Source organism: Protopterus annectens, chromosome 3.part0, assembly GCF_019279795.1.
Source record: "Protopterus annectens isolate FY-2018-M chromosome 3.part0, PAN1.0, whole genome shotgun sequence".
NCBI lineage: Eukaryota > Metazoa > Chordata > Ceratodontiformes > Protopteridae > Protopterus > Protopterus annectens.
In genome coordinates this window covers 60,649,095-60,675,535 of record NC_056731.1, presented here as the reverse complement: position 1 = coordinate 60,675,535, position 26,441 = coordinate 60,649,095, and the positions used below count along the sequence as shown (strand labels likewise).

Below are 26,441 nucleotides of genomic sequence, written 5' to 3'. Positions count from 1 at the left end.
AAGACCTCTCTGAATTAGAGTCCTGGGCTGGAAGAGCAGTGAAAGACTCATGGGAACCCAATGGCAGAACAGGGGAAGAGGAAAAGGCAGGGCCAGAAATAGAAGAAGTCATAGGCCTGAGGGCCATCAAGGCCTTAATAAGACCTTCTGACAAAACTTCCCAGTCCAAAGTATGAGTACTAGGCACTGTGGAATGCTTAGTTTTTTGTTTCATTTTGGCAGGTTTTTCTAAGGCAGGAGCAAGGGCAGACATAGGCCTAACACTCGGAGCTTCTTTTTGCAAGGGAACTGGACCAGTTCCCGAGTCCTCTGAAATAAGTAGCTATAGTTCCCTGAAACTGTCTCAATCGCACATCTGCATAACCTCAGAAGTGTCTGGATCCCCACTCCTAACAGCTTCCATTGTGGTTCCTGCTGGAGAGACAGACCCTACCTCTGACTGTACCACCAGGTTTTCATCAACCTCAAGGGGTATATGTCAGAGAGAGAAGGTGCAGGCAAAGAGGACTTGGGCCTAGCTTTGTCTACCTTCCTTTTCAAGGATGGCAAGGAGGAACTCGCAGAACCCTCCATTAATTCCCTAAACAAACACTTAAGCCTCTGGTTTTCTTGATATAGGTTTAAGGCAGACAGCTGAATACATGAAGTTTTAGGGATGAAGGCCTGACAGATAGAGCAGGACCAATGGTCATGGGTAGGCCCTAAGCAAAACCGAACTCGTGACTACCCTTGTGTGGAATTTGCCTTCCACACCTACACTTGCCCTTTCTGGATGACATGAACAAAAACAAAAGGCATAAGCAAACAAATAAATCCCCAATGGGGTACTTATCTGAAGCTGAAGAACAAAATGCAGTTTCCAATGGTAGACCCAACGTATGAGTCAACCTTTCCAAATGGCGGTGAAAAAGTTCTGAAGACTGAACGTTTGGATGTCCCTTTTATGGCTGATGTTCTAGGAGCCTACGTGCGACATCCCATGTACAGGTAGTAGCCTGAAGCTTTTTTATACAAGCTAGACGTTGGGTCAGGTAGCAGAATACTACCCATATGTAAAGAATACGGCAGCATTGAATAGAAGGACATATACTGATCCATGTGGGACATCAATACTGGCAGTGCCAGTGATGGAAGTTGGTTGTTTGAAAGGACTTGAACAGTTCTGTTTTCAAGATAGTAATGGTATCATTTTATTGCATTAGTACCAAAGTTTAATTTTTGCAACTTGGTAATGAGCTCTCTGTGGTTTACAGTTTGAAGGCAACTACTCATAGCAACCATTATGCCAGCTATAATAAAATCATTGCTGATATTACTGGAGATTGCATATATTACAAAGAGAAGGGTTACAGTTGTGCTAAATACATTTCTGAAACCATGCTGGTCTCAGAAGAGGCCGCTGCTACTAATGTTCTTAAGCATTTGTTTGCACAGAATTTTTCAAAGATTTTGGTTAGTTAGCAGAGACGGTCTATAATCTTTTTAGATTTTGTAAAAATGTACATTTGGAAGTAGGTTAGCAATGGTGTGCCTTAACATTGGTGGTACTATTCCCAAAGATACAAAGTGAAGAGGATTGACTATTTTATCAGCTGCTCTCCTATGATTGGAGGGTACAGGGAACTGATGTCAGAAGAGGAGAGTTTACATTTTTAGTAAGGTGTGAGTTTCCTTAACTGTGATCTCAACAAAGTAGAAAGCAATACCATAGACTGCTAAGGTTTATAACCCTGGCAGTAAGCTGTATTTTGAGGAAGTGTGACTCATAGAAGGGAAGGAGCAGGAGTTGGTAATGGCTTCAAGAAAGGAAATGAGAACATTTTTATGCTCTCTGGCCAGACTTATGTTTACCAGTCTTAACTGCTTTGCTTTAAAGCACCACTTTAATTCAGCTAACCTTAAACTCACTTGGTTCTGTTAGGAGAATCAGTTTATCTCCCCTTAGCTCTTGACCTCTTCCTCTTCTAAATAGATTAATTCATTTCTTTATTAAGGGGATCCAGTATCTGTCTGCCTGGGATGACATGATCGACAGACCATGATGCTTTGCCAGAGATGGCCTGCACCTGTCGCCCATGGGATTTCAAATACTGGTAAGGCTCTTGCCACCCCTATAGTGCCTTTTTTAGGCAAGGTTCAAATGGCAAATTTGCCACTGTAACAGGTAAAAGCAAGCAAAATCTGAGGGTGATGCTACTCAGTGCTAGAAGTCTAAACCTCAAATTGCACTCACTCGAGGCACTCCTTAAAATGGAGAACATCGACATCTGTGCAGTGACAGAGACCTGGTTCAAGGCTCCAGAGAGCACCCCTGCATTACCAGGCTATAATTCATACAACACCTTTTGGCCACCTAACCTGGACAGAAACACTAAAGGCGGAGGCCTGTCCATATTCATTAAGGATATCCACACCTCCAGGCGAGTTGCTCAGCATAATGCATCCGAGATTATCCAAGTGCAACTAACTCTGGGCAAGACCGCAATCCAAATTATAGCTTGCTACAGATCCCCCACCATGCCCCAGGATTCCCATGCCTCATTTCTTGATACACTGGAAAATAGTAGGGTACAACCTAACACCCAAATAATGGGCAATTTCAACTACCCCCCCATTAACTGGGAAAACTACTCATGTACCAACTCTTTTGATCAATGTTTTCTGGAATTCATAAATTTCAACGCCTTGGATCAAGTTATCCACACCCCCACCAGGGGCAGCAATATCCTAGACCTAGTCATTACCAACATGAGCGACCGGTGCTCCACACCAGAAGTCAAATTCATCATTGGTCAGATCCGACCACAAGCTAATCACCCAAGACATCCACATCCTGCCCCCACCCCCCATTAGGGAAACCACCATAAAAAATTTCTCCAAAGCCAACTTCATGCTTCTTAACACAGAAGGTGGCAAACTTCACGACACCCATGCAGACAGACAACAGAGGTACGACTGCTTAATGCACTTTATAAGCACTTACATGAGTGCATGGATCGTGCTATCCTTAACAGAACCAAGACGCTATCCTCCAAAAAAAAAAAGGAAGCCAATCTGGTGGTCCCCTGCCACAAACAAACTCTACAACAGAAGAAAGAAACTGCTGCAAAAGAGAGTAAAATCCCATGACTGGAGGAACTCCCTGGTCAGCCTCAGTAAGAAGATACGATCCCTCATAAAATCCTCCAAAGCTAGTTACGAAAACAAAACTGCCACTGTTTCTAAAGACAACCACAAAGAATTCTATAGCTATGTTAAGAATCTCAATGGCAACACTCAGATCTGCTCTGAGTTACAGCACAATGGCACTAAACATACAGAACCAACTGATATTGCCAACATCCTGGCAGATAAGTTAAGTGCTAACTTTACCCCCCTCTCACCCCAAAAAGGGGCCATCTCTATACCGGAAGAATGCAAAGTTCCTGTAATCATGGCTGCACAGGTAAAAAAACACATTCTCCAAAGCCAAAAACATAGCATCCATGGGACCTGACAACATCCCAGGCTGCGTTCTACATGAACTACATAATGAACTGGCACCCCATCTAAGTATTATGTTCAATCATAGCCTCATCTCAGGCTTTGTGCCCACTGAATGGCGCACAGAAAAGGTTATCCCACTCCACAAAGGGGGATCCACCACGGACCCCGAGAACTACTGCCCCATTAGCCTGATGAACCTGGTCTGCAAGTCCATGGAATGTATTATCATGGAACTTATAAACAAAGAAATTGGTAATCTCTAAACTCTGGACCCCACCCAATTCAGGTTTGTAAAAGGCAGATCATGAAGCAGTCACCAAAGCCATAGAAGAGGGTAAGGTGGTTCACACACCCTATCTAGATCTCACCAAGGCTTTCGACACCATCCCCCACTCTGGAATTCTAGATAAAACTCACTAAACTAGGTATAAATCCCTATGTCACAAGATGGGTTGCCAACTGGCTCACTGACAGAACCCACACTGTGAAAGTAGCATACTCCAAATCCGACTTCAGACCAGTGACAAGTGGAGTACCACAGGGTTCAGTCCTAGGTCCTCTCCTGTTTGGTATCTACTTCTCTGAAGTACAGGCTAACACAGAAGGTCTTTGGCTAATGAAGTTCGCAGATGACTACAAACTAGGAGCCATAATCAAAACTCCTAATGATGTGGACATCCTACAAAAGGGCCTCACTGAGACAGATGCCTGGTGTCAAAGCCATGGCCTCAAGCTCAATGCCAAAAAGTGCATTGTCATCCCTTTTTGTAAAAACTCTGTACCCATGAACTACCACATAAGCAGTGGCGGTAGTCTATTTAACACTGAAAGGGTGATAAGAGACCTTGGGACACAGATGGACAATAGTCTCTCCTTTGATAATCACATAGCCACAGTAGTCAGGAAATCCTTCTACGTGGCACACCTCATTACAAAAGGTTTCTCATCCAGGAGAAAAGAGGTAATTGTTCCTCTCTACTCAGCACTCATTAGACCCATTATAGAGTACAATGCCCCTTTTGGTATGTACCTCACAAGACATCAAAAACTGGAAAGGCCACAGAAATACCTCACAAAAAGGATTACTGGCCTCAAACAGATGCCCTACGCAGACCGTCTCAAAAAACTCCAGCTTTACTCCGTCGAATAATGCCTACTCAGAGGTGATCTCTGCCTAACATACAAAGCTATGTCAAACCCAGAGCTGTTGGACATACTCCACTTAAAGAAATCCCAATCCCTCCAAGCTACATGCTCTGGGGACCTAAACCTTGTCACAGCAATAAACAGAACATGCTGGAGGGACAGATTCCTATCCCAGAGACTTCCCATACTTTGGAACAAACTACCTATCTATATCAAACAAAGCTCCTCATTAGCACTCTTCAAGAAAAATCTTGATGATTGGATGGGAAATAGGAAATTCACCCCGGGGATTACTTCTGTTTCTCTGCTCGACAGGGGCACAAGAAAATAATTTTCTTGGGTGGCGAAAGCCAGGGTACCTTTTTTGGCTAGGCTTATATAGGTCTTAGGGCCAGTAGCCTAGTACCTACATATGAAATGCCATCTACAACTATTACTCTAGCTGGGGAAAGCACTCGATCTATATAAAAAACAGAATGGGCTAAAAACTCTTTCATTGCTTCTATCTTACTACCCATATTCATAATCAAGAGCTTCCAGTTTCTTATTTATTTATTTTTGTTATATTCTGTTCAGTTTCTTCCCACATAATCTTAGCTACCCTAACAGAATCCTTTGTAATCCATAAACCTAAATATTTTTATCTTTTCTTGTCACCGTAAGTATAAGTATCGTTGTGCCAAATTATGTGTGGATGCATAGTTTACCACAATATAGCCTTTAGGTTCATAGGTAGGTACTAGGCTATCTGCCCAAGGGCATTTATAAGCCTAGCCAGAGTGTGTCGGGTTTCGCTGCTCCATTGATTAATTAACTGAGCCTCTTGTCAAGCAGAGCCAATGAAGTGATCCCAGGGGTGTATTTTCTGTTACCCATCCACTCGTCAAGGTTTCTCTTGAAGAGTGTTAGTGAGGGGCTCTGCCTAATGTAGATAGGAATTTTGTTCCAAAGCATGGGGAGTCTCTGTGACAGGAATCTATCCCTCCAGTATGTTCTGCTTATTGTTGTGGCGAGGTTTAGCTCACTAGAACGCATGGCTCGCAGTGACTTGGATTTCTTTAGGTGGAGCATGTTCATAAATTCTGAGTTGGACATGGCTTTGTAAGTCAGGCAGAGATCACCTCTGAGTAAGCGATATACCACTGAGTACAGCCAGAGTTTTTTCAGTCGGTCTGCACAGGACAGACCGACTGAAAAAACTCAGTCTAGAACTTTGTCTTATCTTCATTTATTTTGTACCCCACAAAGATGTGAAACTGTCTCAAAATGTTCCAGAACACCAGAATAATATCATCTGCGAAAAAGCTAACTTCTGTTCATTATAACCTCAGTTATATTACTGAATGTGTGACTCCATTTTCTTTGCTACTAGCGCTTAGTATAAAGTAAATAAGAGTGGGGAAAGAGGGCATCCCAATCTTGTTCTTCTATTTAAACACAACTTGTCAAACAGGAACCTTCCCACCTTAATTTCTGGAAACAACCCTATTACATCCTCATTATCCATATTATTCCATTAGGGAACACAAATGTTGCCATTAGCCTATTCATATAAAGTCAGCTATCAAATGCTTTCAGTGTTTCATCAACAATACAGTGTTTTTGTACACTACACTTCCTTCTGGATCATCACTGCTCTATTAATATTAGTAAATGTTTGATTCCCTCCCAAAACCTTTCCATGCCTATCAATTTTGGTAATATTTTTGCCATTCTCTTACTTCTACAACCCACTGAACTTAATCTAAACTGTCACAATAAAGTTACCACCCCTTTTCAAATATGCTAAACAAAAGTTTGAACTGTTCAAAGAAATACATTTTATGACATTTCTCTATAACATCATTATAAATTTACAGAGCTACTCATTAGTTCACTTGTCAATTTATTGGGGTTGTCTTAGAAAAGAAATCCAGATTTTCCAAGTTGGCAACAAACATGGAAGAATGGATACAAATTACTATCTTACTCAAAATGTATTAGTCATTTTTTTTAGTGAATTATGCTTACTGGTTTCCTCATAATCTAGTAGCTATGGGTAAACCATCTCCTTGCTACTAAGCAATATGCAATGGTAATTCACTGCAAATCTTCTAAGTCAATTTACTGCGTCTAGTTTACTATTTTAAAGAATACTTCTAGAAATCCCACTATCTCCAATATCCAGTACTGCAAGTGGTATCACTGTCTTTAGGGCATTCCTATGAATACTGTTTCCACAGACAGATATCACTTAATAGGTTTAATTTCATTTTAGGTGACTTTTTGTGACCAAGAACTTGATGAGAAAAGAATTCTCAATCAAATTAAGGAAATCATACAGGTGTTGGTAGAAAATATACTTTAGATTTAAATGAATGTAGATGGCAAATTTTATGTAAGGATACTTGCAGTTCAGGTCTTAATATATAAATTTTAATGTGTATTGAAAAGCAAAGCCTTTCAAGCCTTTAAGAAGTCATATGCCCTGTTATTCAAAGTGTTGATTTCAGAATTCCCACAAATAAGCCATTTACTGTGAAACATGCTTACCAATGAGATAAAAAGATGATAATTATTTAGTCTTTTGAGCATTTATTGGCTTGTTTTTAGATTTGATTTTTATCAGCTTGTGGTGTCAATCAAATTGAGCTGTATTTTCTTTGGTAGACCTCTTACTGAACTTGATTATTCTGAGTCACAGTTAGCGCCTACAAGCCTTTATGTTAGGGAATAGGCTTAAAAAATACAAATTAATCTTAGAAGGAAAGCTGAAAAATTAGAAAAGTTACAGGAAATGTGCATTACTGAGAAAGTAATAAGCAGCACCATGGTTTTCATTTACTGCTCATCGCACCAATCCAAAGAATCTCAGTGAAGTAAGAATATGCATTAAATATGAAATTACCAAACAGAGAAAACAAAGGAAAATCATAGAAGTAGTCATTAGTGACCTCAGCAACCTTGATTTGAGATCAGGGTATCATCAGATAAACAGCACTGAAGTATTAACTGGACTTCCAACTCTTACGGGACTCATGAAGTTCAAAAGTTTACCTTAGGGTAAGCTCAAAATAAGAAGCATTTTAGCATATAATTCAACGGATCTACTTCAGCAGATCGAACTTTTACAAGTTCAAACCACATATGGCCAAGACCATATGTTCGAACTCGTAAAAGTTCGAACACTGAAATAAAAACATATAAAACAAAAAAAACATAAAACTAAACATCTATAGCAGGGGGCTACGCCCCCCCCCTACACCACCCATGTGGGGGGGCTTCACCCCCCCCCCACACACATCCCCCTTACTTGACTATACCAACTCCGAGATCGCACTACATTGCGGAAATGGGAAATCTTCCCTTTCTGCTCTGTAAAGAGATCTCCATTCAGTCCAATCAAACTTTTACAAGTTTGAACATATGGTCTCGGCCATATGTGGTTCGAACTTGTAAACGTTCGACTGACTGAAGGGGACCCATAATTCAACAGGTTAACTGGGTAAGTTATCCAACATATACAAAACATACAAAATTACAGTGACGACATATTAGGAAAAACCCAATAAGAAAATAGGAATTTTTTGTCAAAAGTAGCTGACAGGTTTATGAAGAATGAACTAACACTCAACAGATAGAAAGCCAAGTTTGACAAGTATGAATATGAACTACATAGGTTAATTTTTCCAGAAAAGGGAATGGCATCAAATACAAAGGTAAGGCTTTAAAAGGTAAACCCCCAATATGCATTCAGAAGAGGTAAGCAGCTTGCACACAAAGAAACTTCTCCTATAGTACTGCCTGGTGTACTTTTCTAGATATACTTAACTGGATTAATAGCATTACAAACTACCAGAAGCTATCTTTAACAAGCATAGCCAAACTAACTCTCAGAACTGAGATAGGGTCACTATTCCCACTTTACTAATTCACAGTTCAGTATAAACTAGAGAAGAGAACAGACCAAAAATGATCACTGCACAGTGCATCTAATGGTTACCATAAAGAAAGAACAGAAACATGACAAATTAGCAGAAGGTTCTATAACTATGACAACAGAATTATGCAGTAGAGCTCTGACTTAAAAAAGAAATGGATTCAGAGACCGAAAAAAGACCCAGTGTTGTAGAAGATAAAGTGGTTCTCTGTATGACTGGTGCATGGCACAAGAAAAATGGAAATGATTCTGATGCTGAAAATACAAAAATTGTGAAAAATACAAACAAAAGTTACAGTTTCTCCAGATATCAGCTAGTTGTTAAGATAGTAAAAAGCATTACAGTACAGAAACACAGAGATGGCATGTGAAGTTTATCCGGGAGTAGTGTGAACAAAGGTCCTAGGGAAAAAAAACATGATTGTGAAGTACAGATGGCATAAGAGAAGAATGTCTTGCAATTATTTTGCTAGACTAATACTCGGCAAAATACTTCTACCTAGATGTCTGATCTGACCAGTGCACCACAGAGAGTCTTAAGTAACTATTTTAATGGTCCAATTAACAACAAAATGATTATTTAGTGTTATTTATAAATAAATACTCCAAGTTGCAAAGCCTGTAGCTTCTATGTCAGCTAAAGCTGCAATTTAAAATTTTCACAAGTTTCTCTCTATTTCTGGAATGTCATCTTTCATCATGTCTGATAATGATATACCTTTCAACAATATTTAATTTAAACAAATTTGCAGCAACCACTATAAAAAATTCAGTTCCACTTGGTTACAAGCAAATGGAATGATGAATAGGTTCTGAAGGCTAGTACAGAAAAAGCTACAAGGATCATTAATGTTAAAAGGGTGACACTCTGTTCATGGAGGGTGAATTCAGGAGCTCTTTAGAAATCTCCTTTTAGATGGTTGCTGCCACAACAATGGCATTGACGTCCAGGACCTTTCTCCAATAAGACCTGTGTTTTGGGGTAAGGGGGATAAAAACTCTGTTTGGCTTCCTAGAAGAGGTTCTACTTTGTTGGTTTCTTTCCATACCCTCCAGGATACCAGATCTATAAGGGCATTAGGAGGGGGAACTTCCAAACGTGTGAATGGGCCTTGGCCAAAGGCCTCCAGGAAAAATGACTTTTCTGGAGATCGGGCTTCAGTGGTCCAGTCCCTGCACTGGTGAAGCAGCTCCAACAAATCACCAAAGGAGGCATCAATGTACATGGACTTGGGGGAACCCTCTTCTTTCTCGAGGACAGTAACTGCAGTGAGGGACTTCTCTGGGAAATCCAAGTGCTTCTTCTTACATTTTCTCTTCCCTGAAACCTCCCATTCTGATGAAGCTAGAGTGGAGGGGCAAGAGTTGGGGTAGCCCTACCAAACAGGCAGACTGGCGGCTGGTTGACGTAGGCTGTCCCACAGTAGGCTGATCACTTGCCAGATGAACAGATGAAAATGGGGAGGGGGTACTGGATGGAGACATCTGACCCGTCTCTTGAGAACAGAACATCCTCTCATCAATATCAAAGGCTGAGGCAGAGGCAGGCCTCTTGGGTCAGAGGGTCCCAGGAACTCAGGGTACTGAAGACAACCTCGAACTTGAGGAAGCCATGGTTTGCCCTAACTGGACACTGATATTGGGATGAGCTGCTGAAGCTCCGAGGGGGAATGATGCTCCCCAAACAGGAACCATTGACCTTGACCCAGACACTTCAGTTTTGACGCTTAGGCTCTGAGGTGCTGACGGCTCCAAACAGGTTAGGGTCAGGTAAGGCAATCTGTTTTACAAAATGGAAAACCTGTTTTAATACATTAAGTAGAATATACCAAAGATTCATACTTGTAATTTCTGCATCTGCATAATCTAAAAGACTTTACATGTTGAACAATAAGTGCATTTACAGGGAAACAAATTAATCAGAAGGTTTGTTCTTTCATGAAATTTTTCAGTAAAGATTTTTATAATTCAGGCTTCATAACGTCACATTCTTTCAGGTTCCTTGTTGAAAGATTCTGTGAAAATGAGAGCGGGGGTGACATTGTTAATTCCACCGAAACTTCTGAAAGTAGGTGGATCATTAGGCTGAGGGCAGACAAAGGAAGGGGGATAAATGATAGGGTACCACTCAAACCCTTTTTAAAATGCAGGCCATTGTTTAAATAAGGTTTCCAAGTGAGTTGTTACTTTCTCACTTTTTGATCTTTTTTATATACTTTCACATGAGTAATAGTCTTTATGACGTATATCTAGCAGATGCATAAATGTTTAGATGTATAATCTATTTGTATCTGTTTTATGTATACTGATCATTTTTATTTGATGCATTATTGTAGTGGTATTCTAGTTTTATTTGTATTGTTTTTTATTTGCACTGTTCCTTTTAGGTTCAATGCTTAATGACTTTTGTGATATGATTGGTGCTGACTTTCTGAATACTGCTATTTACTGATGGAGTTTTTAGATGCATTTTAAGTCTGATGAAATGGTGTGTCTACACCACGAAAGCACGTGTTTTTAATACAACTATTCTGCTGTTGGTTGGTCTGCTGGATGCTTCTGTGGAATTTACATTTTTTATCTTCATCCAGCAGTCCTTTTATACTAGCTGTGACTTGGTTTGTGAATGGAGCTTATTATGCCTTCTTCATGACAGTACATGCTTTCATGAACTTAGATGCATGTCTTAAAGTTGTGTTCATGGCAGCCACACTGCGGATAGGCACATCCATCCTCCCATGTGGTCTCCTCCAGCTCCCAGACTGCTAATCAATATCAAGTCTTCTGGGTCTTAGTCAGCACTTAATAAAGCTAGTCCTTGGGGGAATGGGCTATAATTTTGCACTCTGCATCCAACAAAAGAGATCCAGTCTTGTTTTTGTAAGTGAAATGTACAGAATAAGAACTGTGGTGATGTGGAGGTACAACAAACTCTTTGGCAAAACCTTAGCTTCTGCAAAATTTCCAAAATGAGGGGCTTTCAGGTAGCTTTCTCTGCAAGCTTCCTGGAAGTCTGTCTTCTCCACATAACATTACTACAGTGATGTGACTATTTAAAGAGGTTAAAGTAGCAGATCAGTCAGGCAACTCGAGCAGTAAAATGCTTACAAAATCACTGCTGAAATAATAATGCTACTATTTAACATGCAGCTTTCTACTGGCTGTAACTATAACTTCTTTTAATGCAGAATTTGAAACCTATTTTCAAACTAAAGTAGTCTTTGTCATTCAAAGTGATTAATCATACAGCTCCATTGCAAAATTATAAATTAAAAAAAATGATCATCTGAAAGAAAAACATTTTGGAAGTCTTACTTATTAAATATAAGAAAAGAGTGCTTGTTAAAGTACTGCACGCACCACATTGTTACCCTGCATGTCAGCAATGAATATATACCATGTCAAAGTGAAAAACACAGTTTCTAAGTGACATGACACAAGCCAACGTGTTTCTGTACCATCATTAAATCAATAACCTAAACCTTTTGAATTCTGCCCTTGACTTCCCTAGACATACTAAAGTCCACAGAAAAAAACACTTTGCACACATGATCACCCAGTACTGTTCAATAAACATATGTTATTCTTAGCCGGGAAGCCCAGGCTTTTTATACTACGGCCTAACACTGAAATTCAAGAAGCAACTTCAGACTTTATAGAAATGACTAGTCTGAATACTATACCTTTGAGTTGGATGGGTTGGAAATATACTTGAGGATACTGATCTGCAGCACTACTTGGCTTGTCTGGTCCATCATTCATATTCAACTGAGACATTAAATCTCCTATTAAAAAGCAGATTAAGTTCATTATTAAAAGTACGTTTATTAGTATTACATAATACATGACAAAAACCTTCTAGCCATTTTGAAAGGAAATTACATTCTGGTATAAGACAGTTTATACATTAGGTATGTGCAGTTCCTGATGATTTTACGATTCCACAGCATGCTTGTGCTGATGTCTATCTCCATCCATAAAGTTGACCTATTACTGCTCATTTCTTTTCTGAAATTACACTTCTGTCTTTCTTATACCATAATCATGTTCATAGCAATAAATGATTATGTCACAAATATATTAAAGGATTCAGGATGGGATTAAGCATGATATTTGGTATTCAGAAAATGGTAAAAATTGTGATGGTTAGAATAAGATGTCCTGTCCTCATAACATGTTTTTTTTTTTTTTGGATAAATCACTGAGGACAGAAGTATCTAAATAATGACATACATTTGAATTTAGGAGATCATATCCTTCAGATTATGCAGGCGAACATATCCTATTATTCTAGAAACTTTCTACATTTTTTTACAGGACATTACAGACACAATAAGGGTATAGACACAGCAGACAGAAACAAATGCTTTGCTGTGCTGCTGTCATTTGCTGGTCAATACAAGCAGATTTTACTCCAGAGTGCTAGACCTGACCTTAACAACATAAGCAGTGGGTGCTTAACAATTGTTAAGACCAGGAAACATGCCACTTTGGCACTTAACTGGCTTTATCTTTTTTGAATATCTGAGTGTAATCACCGTGCTTCAAGCACTGTATGTTTTATCATCACTTTATGGATGTTGCATGAATTTTAGAAATGTGCACTGCAAGAACTCATGTAGACACTTGCATAGTTAATTGTTTATGTTAGTATATTTGTTCTTGTATATAAAATTTCAATCAAAGACAAACTGTACATTACAGTAACATTATGCAATAATTTTCCTCCTTTCAAAACAAATTCACACACAATTATCAAAATGAGATGGATGCATTACTCTTTATTCTCAAAACATCTCGTCTTATTTTGCTACACCTTCCTTCAAGATTCATATTTTTTAATAACCTATTTCTTCCCTTACCCAGCATTTATGACTATAATCCATACATGCAAAACTTTTATTACTGCACACCCTTATACAATGGCCTTAATAAACTACTTACACTTTTTATTCTAAATTATATATAAAGCACGATCATCATATCCAGCTGGAAACAAATCAACCAAACCCTGTAATCAAAGGATCTACAGCTCACAGCCTTAACCCCCAGTGCACGGTAGAGCTACTCCCTATCCAAGTGACAGGTAGGGATACTCACACCTATACCTAAGAGAACGTGACAAGGTTTATGTCCCTAGAACATGTAGCTTGGAGGGATTAGGGTTTCTTTAGGTGTAGCATGTCCAACAGCTCTGGGTTTGACATAGCTTTATATGTTAGGCAGAGGTCACCTCAGAGTAGGCGATATGCTATGGAGTAAAGCTGGAGTTTTTTGAGGCGGTCAGTGTAGGGCATTTGTTTGAGGCCAGTAATCCTCTTTGTGAGGTACTTCTGTGGCCTTTCCAGCTGCTGCAGATATCTTGTGAGTACATTCCAAAAGGGGCGTTGCACTGTATAATGGGTCTAATAAGTGACGAGTAGAGCGGAAGAATGACCTCTTTTTTCCTGGATGAGAACCCTTTTATGATGAGGTATGCCACGTAGAAGGACTTCCTGACTACTGTGGCGATGTGACTATCAGTGGAGAGATTACTGTCCACCTGGGTCCCAAGGTCTCTTATCACGCATTCGGTGTTAAGTAGATTGCTGCCTATGTGGTAGTTCATGGGTACAGAGTTTTTACCAAAGGGGATGACACTGCACTTTTTGGCATTGAGCTTGATTTCTTTACACATACCACATAAACAGCAACTGAAAACAATTTAATTTCAGAATAATATGTGTATATTATTTTGATTACTGAGAAGGAATGCATTTGAATGTTTTGATTTAGATTTAGAGATAATTATTCTTACTTGCTCACACACTGAATGAGCATCACAGTAACTTGTATGTAAATTTGTAAAGCACTGTGTATAAGTGCCACATCCAGTCCCACTCCAAAATGTATTTGGCAGTGTTATTTGAGTAATAATGTTGTGTGCCTGTTGTTGAGTGTAAAAGAAAACCATGTGTACCTTGTTGCTATGCAAACTTTTGCTCTGGTGGCACAGCTCACAACCAGTCAGGGAAAAATGTAAGCAGAATCATGGATAAATCCAGAAAAAAATGAGGGACATTCAGGGACACTTTTAAAATATTACTTATAATTATATAATATTAACTAAAGACATTAATAGAATAAAAGTGTGAATTAATATACATTTCCTGAAGGAAAAGAAGTCTATAACTCTTAATTATTGTCATTATTTATTAAGCATAATTCAACACTTTTCTTTCGAAAGGCTCCAATATTAGGAGGGATTAAGAGGGACAGAGCTAAATGAGTCAAAATTAGGGACAGTTGAGAGGTATGCATCTGGTGTGCTCATTATTTTTCTTCTTTAAGAAGACATTTGCGTAGTCTTGGGGTAGTGTTAGAAATCTTTCTTGTGACAAAGGGGATTTTCAAATATCTATTGACGTGTCAGGAGCAGATTCCATTTATTACTTGAAATAATGCTCCCTTCAGTGTGTCTGTTTTACTTTATCCTTGAGTAGTTGTGGAAGATACATTCTTGTGTGAATAATTGTAAGGTCAATGATGTACCAAAATATTGAGGACTCATGCTATGTTTGGTGTCATTTTTGCATTTTTCCCCATGCAAGACATCTTCCATTAAAAGATCTCTAGGCATTTTCCTATGTTGCTCTCCTACGTCTGTGATGTGCTGTGTCTTTGCAGGCCTTGTGGAATGCTTACATGTCAGTCATTTCTGTATGAGAGTGGGTTTGGCCTTGTCCACAGAAGGTCTGAGTTGCAAGCTAATGACTGTTGTCTGGTGACCTTACAATTACTTTGCAGCACCCATTTGTTTTTAGTTTTAATTGTGATTGAACATAAAAAAATACATATTTACAAAGTTCTGTGCCAAGTCACAGTTAAGTAGTTGAACAGTAAATGTGGTTTACACCAAACCTGTTTCTGTTGCTGCTGTAGTGTAATTACCATAGCTCTCAACCAGTCAGGGACAAGTTTAAACAGAATCAGGGATATATCCAGAAAAAATTGGGGACAATCAGGGATGCTTTTAAATATTAGTTATATTAACTTGAGACATTAATAGAAAACAATGTGAATTAATATAAATTTCCTGAAGGAAAAGAAGTCTACAAGTCCTAATTATGGTCATTATTTACTAAGTATAATTCACCACCTTTCCTCCAGTGAGGCTAGATCCCCAAGTCATGGCACTGGAAAGGGGGTAGCCCAAAATCACATGCAAACTTAAAAAAAGTAAGGATGTCTGCTAAGAAAAAGACTAAAATGGACAGTGAGGCACCGGCATTGAAGAGAATGTGAACTAAATGTAGCACAGTAGGACAGCAAGAAGGAAGGCCTTAACTGAAGCAGCAAATATATGATGTTACTCAGTGATGAGCTGATAGAATGGTGACAAAAGGGGCTGTGTTTGAGCTTACTGGGCACATGAAGAAAGGAGAAGACATTCACCAACTCAGGCACAGACTTTTTACAACTGGGCAAATAGGGACAATTTCTGACCAGGAGGGCAGTTAGAGAATAAAGTTGACATTGAAGTAGTAATTTTGTACACCCAACTTGCTTGAGTGCTTGCCTGTTATGCATATATTTTGCTGTGGTAGAATGCACTGAATTAGGAAGAAGGATTGCTGAGATACTTGATAATTAAAAAACTTCAAGGCCAGTCAATGACTGTTCAATGTATATATATATATATATATATATATATATATATATATATATACGCCAACAAAGAAATAATAATGGCTGCAGAGAAAAGTATGGTGGTAGATAACTTCTCCTATATGTTACATTAGGGAAGATGGATAAAAAACTAAATTAAAATGCAGGAAGTTTACTTAAAGCTGAGGAGGACAGCTCCATGATGTTTGGCATTTACTGATGTTCTATTACTTTCCTCTTCAGGAGAGTTTAAAGTTTGGAGTATTTACTGTGTTACTATCCTAACAACTTATCTGACCTAGCTCTGCTATATAAGGGGTTGTGCATAAAGGCAGGGAGATCCAATTATGCTTCCTCTTAAAGTTGAACCCTTTGTACTTGGAGTTTGACTTATTATTAATTATTTTATTGTCAGTGTCAGTATCTGAACATTGTTGAATTTAAGACAGCATTATTTTCCATTCCCACTGTATTAGAGTTAGATTAGACTGAAGAAAGATGTCCAGTGCATGAAAAGTTTGTGCTAAGAAGTTTTGTACACTGTTTTGTTCCAGGCCTCCAGGGTGAATCCTGTGGTCACATTTCTGTGCAATTAGTGTTGCTGGTTTGTTCAGCATACTGAGGTTGTGTTTACTGCTACTTATCCTCAAAGAAAAATACCTAACAAGAAAAGAAAAATTGAAAATGAAAAGCGAGTGTATCAAAGCCGATGGAAATCAGACTATTTGATTACAAACTGGAATAAAATTCAATGCCTTGTTTGCATGCAAATTTTGTCAGTGCCTAAAGAGTATAATGTGAAATGACACTACAGTAAATTACACAGTAAAACATTTGATATGCATAGCGGAGAATCAAGACGCACCATTATTGCAGAATATAAGAGGAAATTGATGCAGCAAACCAGTTTTTTTTTTTTGCAAAGCGTAGCACTGAACAAAGTTCTAGCCTTGCTGCTTCGTACAAAGTATCATTGGAGTTAGCAAAAGCAAAAAAGCCTTTTAGTGATGGTGTGACAGTGAAGAAATGTGCAATTGAAATGGAAAAACAATTTAATGAGCCAAAATTAGCTGAGAAGTTTGAAATAGTGGCATAATCTCAACAGACCATTGCAAGACGTGTACAACACGTGGATCAATATGTTGCAAAAAAGTTATGTGACTTAATAGCAAAATCTGAGTACTTTTCATTGTGTCTGGATGAAAGCAACGATCAAGCAGATGTAGGTCAGCTGTTAATTTTTGTTCGAACTATTCAAGAGGACTTTAATATTAATAAAGAACTCCTCAGTCTTGTATATTTACATGGGACTACTACAGGTACTGACATTTTTGAAGCAGTTCAAAAGTCTGTTATGAACTATGGAGGATTTGAAAAATGTTCCTGCACTGTAACAGATGGGGCTAAAGCTATGACGGGGACTGGAAGTGTTTTTTGTGGACTACTGAAACAAAATAATATTACCTGCCCAACAATTCATTGCATAATTCATCAAAAAGCACTCTGTGGAAAATTTCTACGTCAAGCCAACGTCATGAAAGTAACTGTAAAAGTAACTAATATTATACGAGGAGGTCATAGATCTCAGAGTCATAAGTTTTGCGATTTCTTGAGTGAAATGGATGCTGCATTTGGGGATTTGCTCCTTCATTCTGATATTCGCTGGGGATGGCCATGGTGGTGCAGTGGTTAGCATTGTCACCTCACAGCAAGAGGTTCTCCGGTTTAATCCTCATCTGAGGTGTCTTCTGTGCAGAGTTTGCATGTCCTCCCTGTGGTCGCGTGGGTTTCCTCAGGGTGCTCCAGTTTTCTCCCACATCCCAAAGATATGCTGTACGTGGATTGGACACTCTAAATTGGCCCTAGGTGTGTGCATGTGTGTGCCTTCTGTGGAAAGTCGGGCTGGCAACTCAACACCGTAATACTCCACTGCCAGTCATGAGCGTACAGGTGATTCGCTGTGGCGACCCCCAACTGGGAAAAGTCGAAAGAAGAAGAAGATTCTGATATCCGCTGGTTGAATGCTGGAAAATGTCTGGAATGCTTTTTTGCCATTCGGAAAGAAATACCCATATTTCTTAAAAATGATGTGAAGTCTGACACAACAGAACTTGAAAATCAAATGTAATGTCCCATATTTTTATCAGATCTTGCATTTATAACAGATAGGACCAACCAATTGAATGAGTTGAACTTAAAACTGCAGGGAAACAGAATATTGCCAACTTATATGGTCATTTGAATGGGTTTAAAAATAAATTGAAGCTTTTTAGATCGACATTGGCTAATAATATTTTTACTTTTTTTCCAAGTTGCAAAGAACACTTTGAAGAAATAAAGAATTTTGAGGAAATATCATTTTTAGCTCATGTACAGTATATTGATATGATTAGTGAAGATTTTGGGAATCGATTTGGTGATTTTAAGGAACTTGAAGAAGATATTTCAATTTTTAGTCAGCCCTTGACTATCACCATTAAAAATGTAAGATCTGACCTTCAACTTGAATTGTGCGATTTGCAGTCAGACCCTTTTTATACCAACAGAAGTGAAAAAGGAGAAGATTTTTTTAAATTACTACCAATAGAAAGATACTGGAAATTGAGAACGTTTGCAATAAAGATGTGCTCAATGGTGGGGAGTAAATATCTTTGTGAAAGCACTTTCTCAACTATGAAATTCATTAAATCAAAGCACAGATGTTCATTGACAGATAATTCTCTACAAGTATCGACACTGACATAGCTACTTTAGTAAACAAAGATGAACTACCACAGAGCTCTCATTAAAATGAAGATGCTGAGAGGTATACTGGCCACAAATGGAAACAGGATTTGGTCATAACTTTAAACAGAGTTGTACAAGCACTCCAGAACAGACATTGTTTCTAAAAGGACTCATTTTTTGTGCATTTGTATCTACCAATTTCCAGTGGTTCAGGCCTGTGTTGAATTGACTTAACGCTGCACTGCCAGAGGCTGCCAAGAAGAGACAGCATGCAGAAGCAGACACTGATACAGTTAACAAATGAGTTATGAGGGATAAATGAAAGCAGGTTTAATATTTTATTTATTACAGCTAGAAAACTGGCTGTTAATGGAAAGATACGTGTTCTTTAAATATTACTGCACCTTGTCTACTGTTTCAATAAAAAGTTTTATACGCACTATGACTTCTCCTTCTTATGAAATTGTCAAAGTGCTTGCTAAACCTAACCAATGGTAGGACTCACCCAGTAATTTCAATATATATACTGTATTAATTGTACATGCGGACCTCCGAAATATCTTTTTTTTTTTTTAAATGCAGCCCTCGGATTACCTAAGGTTGGACAGCCCTGCATTAGTGGATGCCATCACCAAGCTGTTTATGACATATTCTGGCTGCTTTTTTGTGTTCCACCTTGAAGAAATATTCTTGCTAAGTGCTCCGACTTCTCCTTGGGGAAGGAAGACAGTGGCTGAAGGAGGCTGCTGTTCAGTCAAGGGTAAATGTGAATGCACTTTGTTCTGCAGCAAGCTATTACTGTAACCAGTCACTGTGATAAAATCACAAGTGTAGTAAATTCCAATGATACAGCAAATAATTTGAATAAATGTGAGCATATTTGTAATGAACAAATTCATGGTGGAAAATAAGGCACTTCATATTGTTGAAAATGAAGAAATTTAGAATCTGGAAAAAATATAAAAATGTAGCTGCAAAATAGGCCTATAATTTAGCTAACAGAAGACTGAAGTCTTCATTAAGGGTAGTAAAATGCAAGCATGAAAATAATTTGTTAACCAATGTTTTGGATAAGAAATATTTTTATGTGAATAAAGTAAAAGGTACAATAAGAACTACTGGCCTATTGTTGTCGACAAAGTTGTACTATATGCTGCTGTAAAACTGTCTGATGTGTTGAATAATTATTTTCTTATATGTGAACCTATTAGAAAGGCACCACATTATCAGCTTGATATTGAAAAATTGGATTATAATGTGTGCCCAATTTTTGGTTTGGGCATAGTGCATTAAGTACTTTGGCACTGGGCCTGATCATTTGCCAGGTTGTTTTTGGGTTATATATCATAGTTACATTTCTGCAACTATAATACTCTCTCAGCAAAATGTTATTTTTTTTATTAGGCTTCATCAAGCTGGAAATGGACTGATGCTATTCCAATTTATAAAGGGGGACCAATGGAGAAAAAAATCACACTATAAGCCAATTAGTTTGACTCCACTGGTAGGCAAGAGTTTTGAAAGATGTCTCCTCTCAGTTCTGAGTTATGATTTAAGGGGTAGATTATCTGACACTACATAACATGGTATTACACACAATACGGCAACATTTACAAACCTGATTGACTTTTATGATCCTGTAATTCTTGCACTAGACCTGGATATATCTGTAATAGCAGTCTACCTGGATCTTTCAGGCTTTTGACAGCATTCTGTATCATCTTATTATAGATGCAATGTGCAAGATGTTGATCAACCCATATATTAGGCTTTTGATAGCATTTCTGTATCATCTTATTATAGATGCAATGTGCAAGACGTTGATCAACCCATATATTTTCCGGGGGCTACTTCAGTCTATCGAATGTTCACATAACCGAAATTTAAAAGAACAAGATGAAAAGATTGGAATCATACATGAGTGAACCTTTACAATGCAGAAAGTCATAAGAATGAAAAAACAGCTGTGGATGTTACACACCACTCAGAGCTTCTGAATAGAGATTGCGGTACAGTGAGGATCAGGAAATTTTCCCTTTTGCCCACTGTAATGCATTCTCGGAGTTGGCACATATAATTTGCAGGGGGTGTGGGGGTTGCCCCCCTGTAAAAACATACAAAAGTAGATTTTTGTTTTGAAATTATGTTTAAATGGAGCAACCAGTTTTTCATTCTTATGACTTTCAGCATTGTAAAGGTTCGTTGATGTGTAATTCCGATCTTTTCGTCTCAAATTTCAGTTATGTGAAAATCTGATACTGAAGTAGATCCATATTCGCTGGGCATTTAACTGATTACAGGGGAGACTGCAGAGAGTTAGAATTAGTTCTTTCAACTCAAGCTGAGCATTGGTATATAGAGTAGTTCCTCAGTATTCTGTTTTAGGACCCATGTTATTTAATATTGTTTTCTCTTTGATACCTAAATCCTCCACTGTATGAATAGCTAAATATGCTGATTATATTATGTTGGGGAGTGATGTGACTTCTGCTAGGGATTTTGTTAACTTAAATTCCTATTTAAGCTCAGCTGGTTCTTTGTCAAAACAAAATGAGCTTAATGTTAATAAGGATAAATGTGAAATCTTGCAATTTGGAAAGCCTAATGTTAACTCCAGTAGTAACACTGGAACTTGCTGAGTTAATCAAAAAAAAAAAAAGAAAAACAAAACCATATTTACTTCCAATGAAATGTAACAGAATCTCCATAAAGCATAAAATGTAACCATTTAATAACATAGAACTAAATAAAACAACGTGCAAAGTAGCAATTTAGCACTTTTGTCCTGTACCAGGACTTTTTTAAAACTGCTCAACTCCACCATGTAATAGGTTAAATACCCTATCCCACCCAATCACAATTGTAGAAACGTGTTTAAAAAGTTTTATACTAGAGACTCCTGTAATGCAAATGACATTGCAGCAGTTTAAAATAATGTCTTGTTCACTTGTACGAAAAACACTTCACACATTACAACAACTTCTACAAAATAAATTGCTGCTTATACTTCAAAATAGGTAAGACAGAACAATAGACATTAATGCCCAGAAAAGTGAAGGCATCTAATGTAATTGCCAAATGAGTTCCTGTTTGCTCAAGTATTCCTTCCATGAGCCAGCTTGTTCATATACTTGAATTTTTTCAAAAATGAAAAAAAAAAATACTTCTTAAAATTCTTGCAAACTTTGCAATGTTTACATAAGACATTTTTAAAATTACCATTCTTAATATCAAGACAGTGTTTGTAAATACCTTTTTATAAAATGACGTTCTGTCTTGCCTACATAGAATGCATCACAAGAGATGCACTGACTCAAATATAATCACCTTCTTTAGACCCACTGTGGCAGCTAGTGGGTCTATTACTGAACCGTTAGCAGTCTTTCTTAACAGAAAATTAAAAAGAGTTTTAGATACTTTTCCACATCTTCTGAAAGACTCTTTACACTTTCTGCACAACATTAGTGTGACAGATCATTTAGAAGACAGTTATTCAACTTTTTCACAAATGGGAAAATACAATTTTTTTAAATTAGTACAAATTATAGTGTGCCTTTTCTGGGTACTAGTATTGTCTCCTCTATTGAAAACATAAATAGGTAGAGTCTCTTTTTTAAATGTCTATCTTTTCCGTGTAAAATACAAGGCAGGATAAACATTGTACCACATACACAATGCCCTTATTTGTTGCAGTCGAACTTGCTGGGTGCTAAAACCCTTGAAAAATTTGCAAACTTTACATCTGCACACACACACACACACACACACACACACACACACACACACCTGTTAAAATGCCAGATTTTTATGATATAAAAAAATGAGACCACGATAAATCACTTCAAAACTTTTCCCACCTTTAATGTGACCTATAACCTGTACAATTCAATTAAAAAACAAACCTGTTAGGGGGAAAATAAAAAACGTACAATAAGCTGGTTGCATAAGTGAGCACACCCTTAAACTAATACTTTATAGAAGCACCTTTTGATTGATCCTGCTCATTGTCAAAGGAAAGAAGCTGTATTACTCAATTTAAATTCACAGTTTACAATGATTGATTTGAAGTTTTATTTGATTGGAATACTTCTTATGACGTGCAAAAATGTTTTAAAAGTATAAATGTATTTGGATGTTTTATCCATTTGAAACAAGTCTCATCTCAGTACAGTTTGAAAGAACATAATACCATAAATGAAGCTGAACTCTGTGTGTTGTTTTGAGTTTACCAAGTGCTTTATACCTAACTGGGTATACTCATTTTTTTTTTAAACCTAGAGTTTACATAGAAAATTCTTCAGTGGGAAACCACTCGACTAGTTGAGCTTGGTAAACCATGAATCACTTTAAATCAGTTCACATAAATAATTAAATACCACATAAACGACATACAGGAATGCACAAGCACAGTGAGTAAAAGAGGACAGCAACTACAAGGACTGAGCAAGTACAGGAGCAAGATGGACAAGGACAGTAAAAGCTATATAGTTATCCAGGAAGGGAGAAGCAAAGGTAGACATAAACAGGAATACTAATACAGTAATAAATGATGAAGCAGGGCAACAATACATTGAGATGGAAGGGTGTAAGAAATGAGAGGAAGGTGAGGTGTTTAGGATGAGGGGCAAGGGTTTAGCTGGAGCTTTAAGATGGATATGGCAATTCCTGGAGGTCAGGGAGCTTTCATGGAAGGACATGTGAACTGATAAAGTTGACTAGTTAGATCATAGTGAGAGAAGAGGGACAGTAGAGGATGGTATGGCAAGGAAGCAGTAGACAAGACTAAGCAGAAGGACAAGGAAGAAGACAGAGAAAGGACAGCAAGATATAATCAAAGGAGGACAAATAAGGGGAGCAATAGAAAGAACAACACAGGCACACACAGGACAACGGAAACATATAGGAATGAAGAAGAAAAAAGAATGTAGCAGAAAGTGGGGAAAAACAGCTAGACAGTGTTAATGAACACAAAGCCAAAGTGGAAGACAGAGAAGATGCGGAACAAAGGACAGGCAGAGTTGAAAGTCATTAGCCAGGAAGCATCATTTGAGGGGGAGCAGGGAGGAAGTAGAAGGAAGGAAGGAAGTGGGGGAATTCACCAGATAAGCACGTCAGCAGGAATAGATAATTAGGGGAAACAGCAGAGGTAATCAGGTGATAAATAAACCAAGCATGGAGGAAAACAGGACAGGTGGGTACAGCTAAAAAGGGGCACGTACACAGGGGATATGACCACTCAAACCATTAGGTGGGTGGCTTAATGGGAAATATAAAGTACCTTCATCAGAATGGGCCTAAAAGTGAAGAAGCTATTTCAAAAAGGCAAGAGAGACAAACACACAGTGATCCAAACAGGAGCTAATGAAATGGAAAAAGGGACTGTAGATGGGTCAAGAGAAATGACCAAAAGAGGTGGCAGCACTCTTTTGGGGTTATGGGAACTTGGTTCTGCTCTCAGAGGTACTACATGAAGCAAACATCAGCAGTAATAGATAAATGATTAAGTAGTCTAATTTTTGTCTTGGAAAGTACAGAAAGGGGCAAGAGATTTTGACAGTAGGGGCTTGAGGGAAGGACTGGAAGAACAATAGGCTCCATCTCAATCCCATTAGAATGTATTATTATTTATTTATTTGCCGGCTTGGTCCATCTGAGCTATGTGACCCGTCATCAGTGGAGACCCAAGGAGAAAAGCTCCAAGGATACAGAAATTCACATAAGTATTATGTACTGTACTTATGAAACAGGGTCTTGAAAGGCACTCAGGAATGACTGTGCCTTTAAAGTTATATGGATACAGTGGTGAGAATATAAATGTTTTTCTGGAAAGAAAACAGATCAAGGTAGCCTACAAGATGCTAGGGGTAATAAAAAAAAAAGGGAAGACAAATACAGCATAGTAAATGAAAAAGAGGAAGAAGCAGATGATGCCAGCAGGGTAACAGGAAGAAACACTGGGAAAGTGAAGGGTAGATGAAGCAGGCAGGATTAAACAGTTGCATACATTCAGGAATAAAAAAGAGAAGCATCACGGAGGGACAGCCACACAAACAAGAAGTGCAGAAAGGGAGAGACAATATGAATCCTCCAAAGCAAGTGCAAGGAAGAATCAGCAAATACAATTTTTCAGGGGAGGGCAAGACTTCATGAATACACTGAAACACAAATGTAGAAAGGACAGGAAGATGACAGATGAAGACGCGAAGGACAGAGAAAACAAAGGAATGGTGTTGCTCAGCACAACTGACAGTACTAATAGTGGAGAGGTACACTGATGGTGGGAAAACAACAACCTAAACTACTGACAAGAAGGGATATGATACAGTGGTAGTGGGCTACTAAATGTTTTGAGAAGATCAGGATAGAGAAGTGGTGGAAGTACACTTAAGGGAAGCAATGTTAGGGGCAGTAAAAGAAGAAGATGAATGAGTAAAGAAGGCGTAATTAAAGAACAAACAGGTCAATACGATGAGGTGGAAAATGACATGGAACCAAAACAAACTACCTTACAACAATGTTAGTTGGAGTGAAATGGGAACAATGATATACACACATACTCTACAGGCAATGTAATTATGAGCTAGTCAAGAACATGATAAATGAATGAACAGGAAGGTAGTTAAGATAGAACCTCAGTCTGCCAGACAGGCTGAAGTGTTGTACGATTCAGTACAGGCAACAAGAACACACTGATGTGCTTGGCATGGAAGGGCATGAGCAAAATGTATCTGATGAAACTAGGTAAGTAACAATCTATCTTCAGTCAAGTTCTCTTAAACAGAATGAAGGACAGAATCTGCAGGCTGAGGCTCCACTGGCTAAGAAAAAGGATGTAATAGTGGGTTACATACTGACTACAGAGAAAGAGGCAGTAGGGGCCACAAAGACAGGCCTTCAGGCAAGAGTGGAGCAACCTATTAAACAAGAGAGGAGAGGGTACTTAAATGGGGATCTGGGAGACATCAAAGGAATGCAGGAATCATAGAAAACCATAGAAGGAGCTACCAAGGAAGGGATATAAAAAGTGCAGACAGGCAGCTAGTTTGCTTCATTAATGGATAGACAGCCCCAGTCATATAGTTTGGGGAAACAAGAGGAGAATCAGTGGGAAGTCTAAGTTGATGGTATAAATATAGTGAAGTGCAATACGGAGAAGTGGTGAAAAGTAAGTTGCAGTCATTAAGACAAAAGAAGCATTCGTTCAGATGTGCAGATGAAAGGAAGAATAAAGACACTGGAAAGTTAGTTTGGCAAGGAAAAAAGGATACAAAAATAACACATTATAAACAAATATCAATAATACTTAGCAAAAAGGAAGGAAGGGGACAAATCTGCAAAGGTGAGATAAAGGCAAGAGAAAAATGAACCAATTGGAAGATGGTTTGAGAAACAAGAATGGTGCTGAGGGATCAGAGGGGATCTCACAAATAGTACTAAAAAGGACCAATAGGGTTTTAGTAAGACCTATGAGAAAACAATTTGACAGGTTTCTTAGGACGGGGTGGTCCCAGAAAAC

At 38.3% G+C, this 26,441-nt stretch overlaps 1 protein-coding gene across 1 annotated transcript in view; it reads right to left on the bottom strand.

The window, feature by feature from the left end:
- Positions 1-26,441, bottom strand: part of ELP2 (elongator acetyltransferase complex subunit 2) — a 1,608,146-nt gene that overhangs the window by 411,123 nt on the left and 1,170,582 nt on the right. The window contains exon 15 of the mRNA XM_044065497.1: positions 12,235-12,336. Coding sequence (XP_043921432.1) covers positions 12,235-12,336 — 102 coding nt within the window. The remainder of the gene's footprint in view (positions 1-12,234; positions 12,337-26,441) is intronic.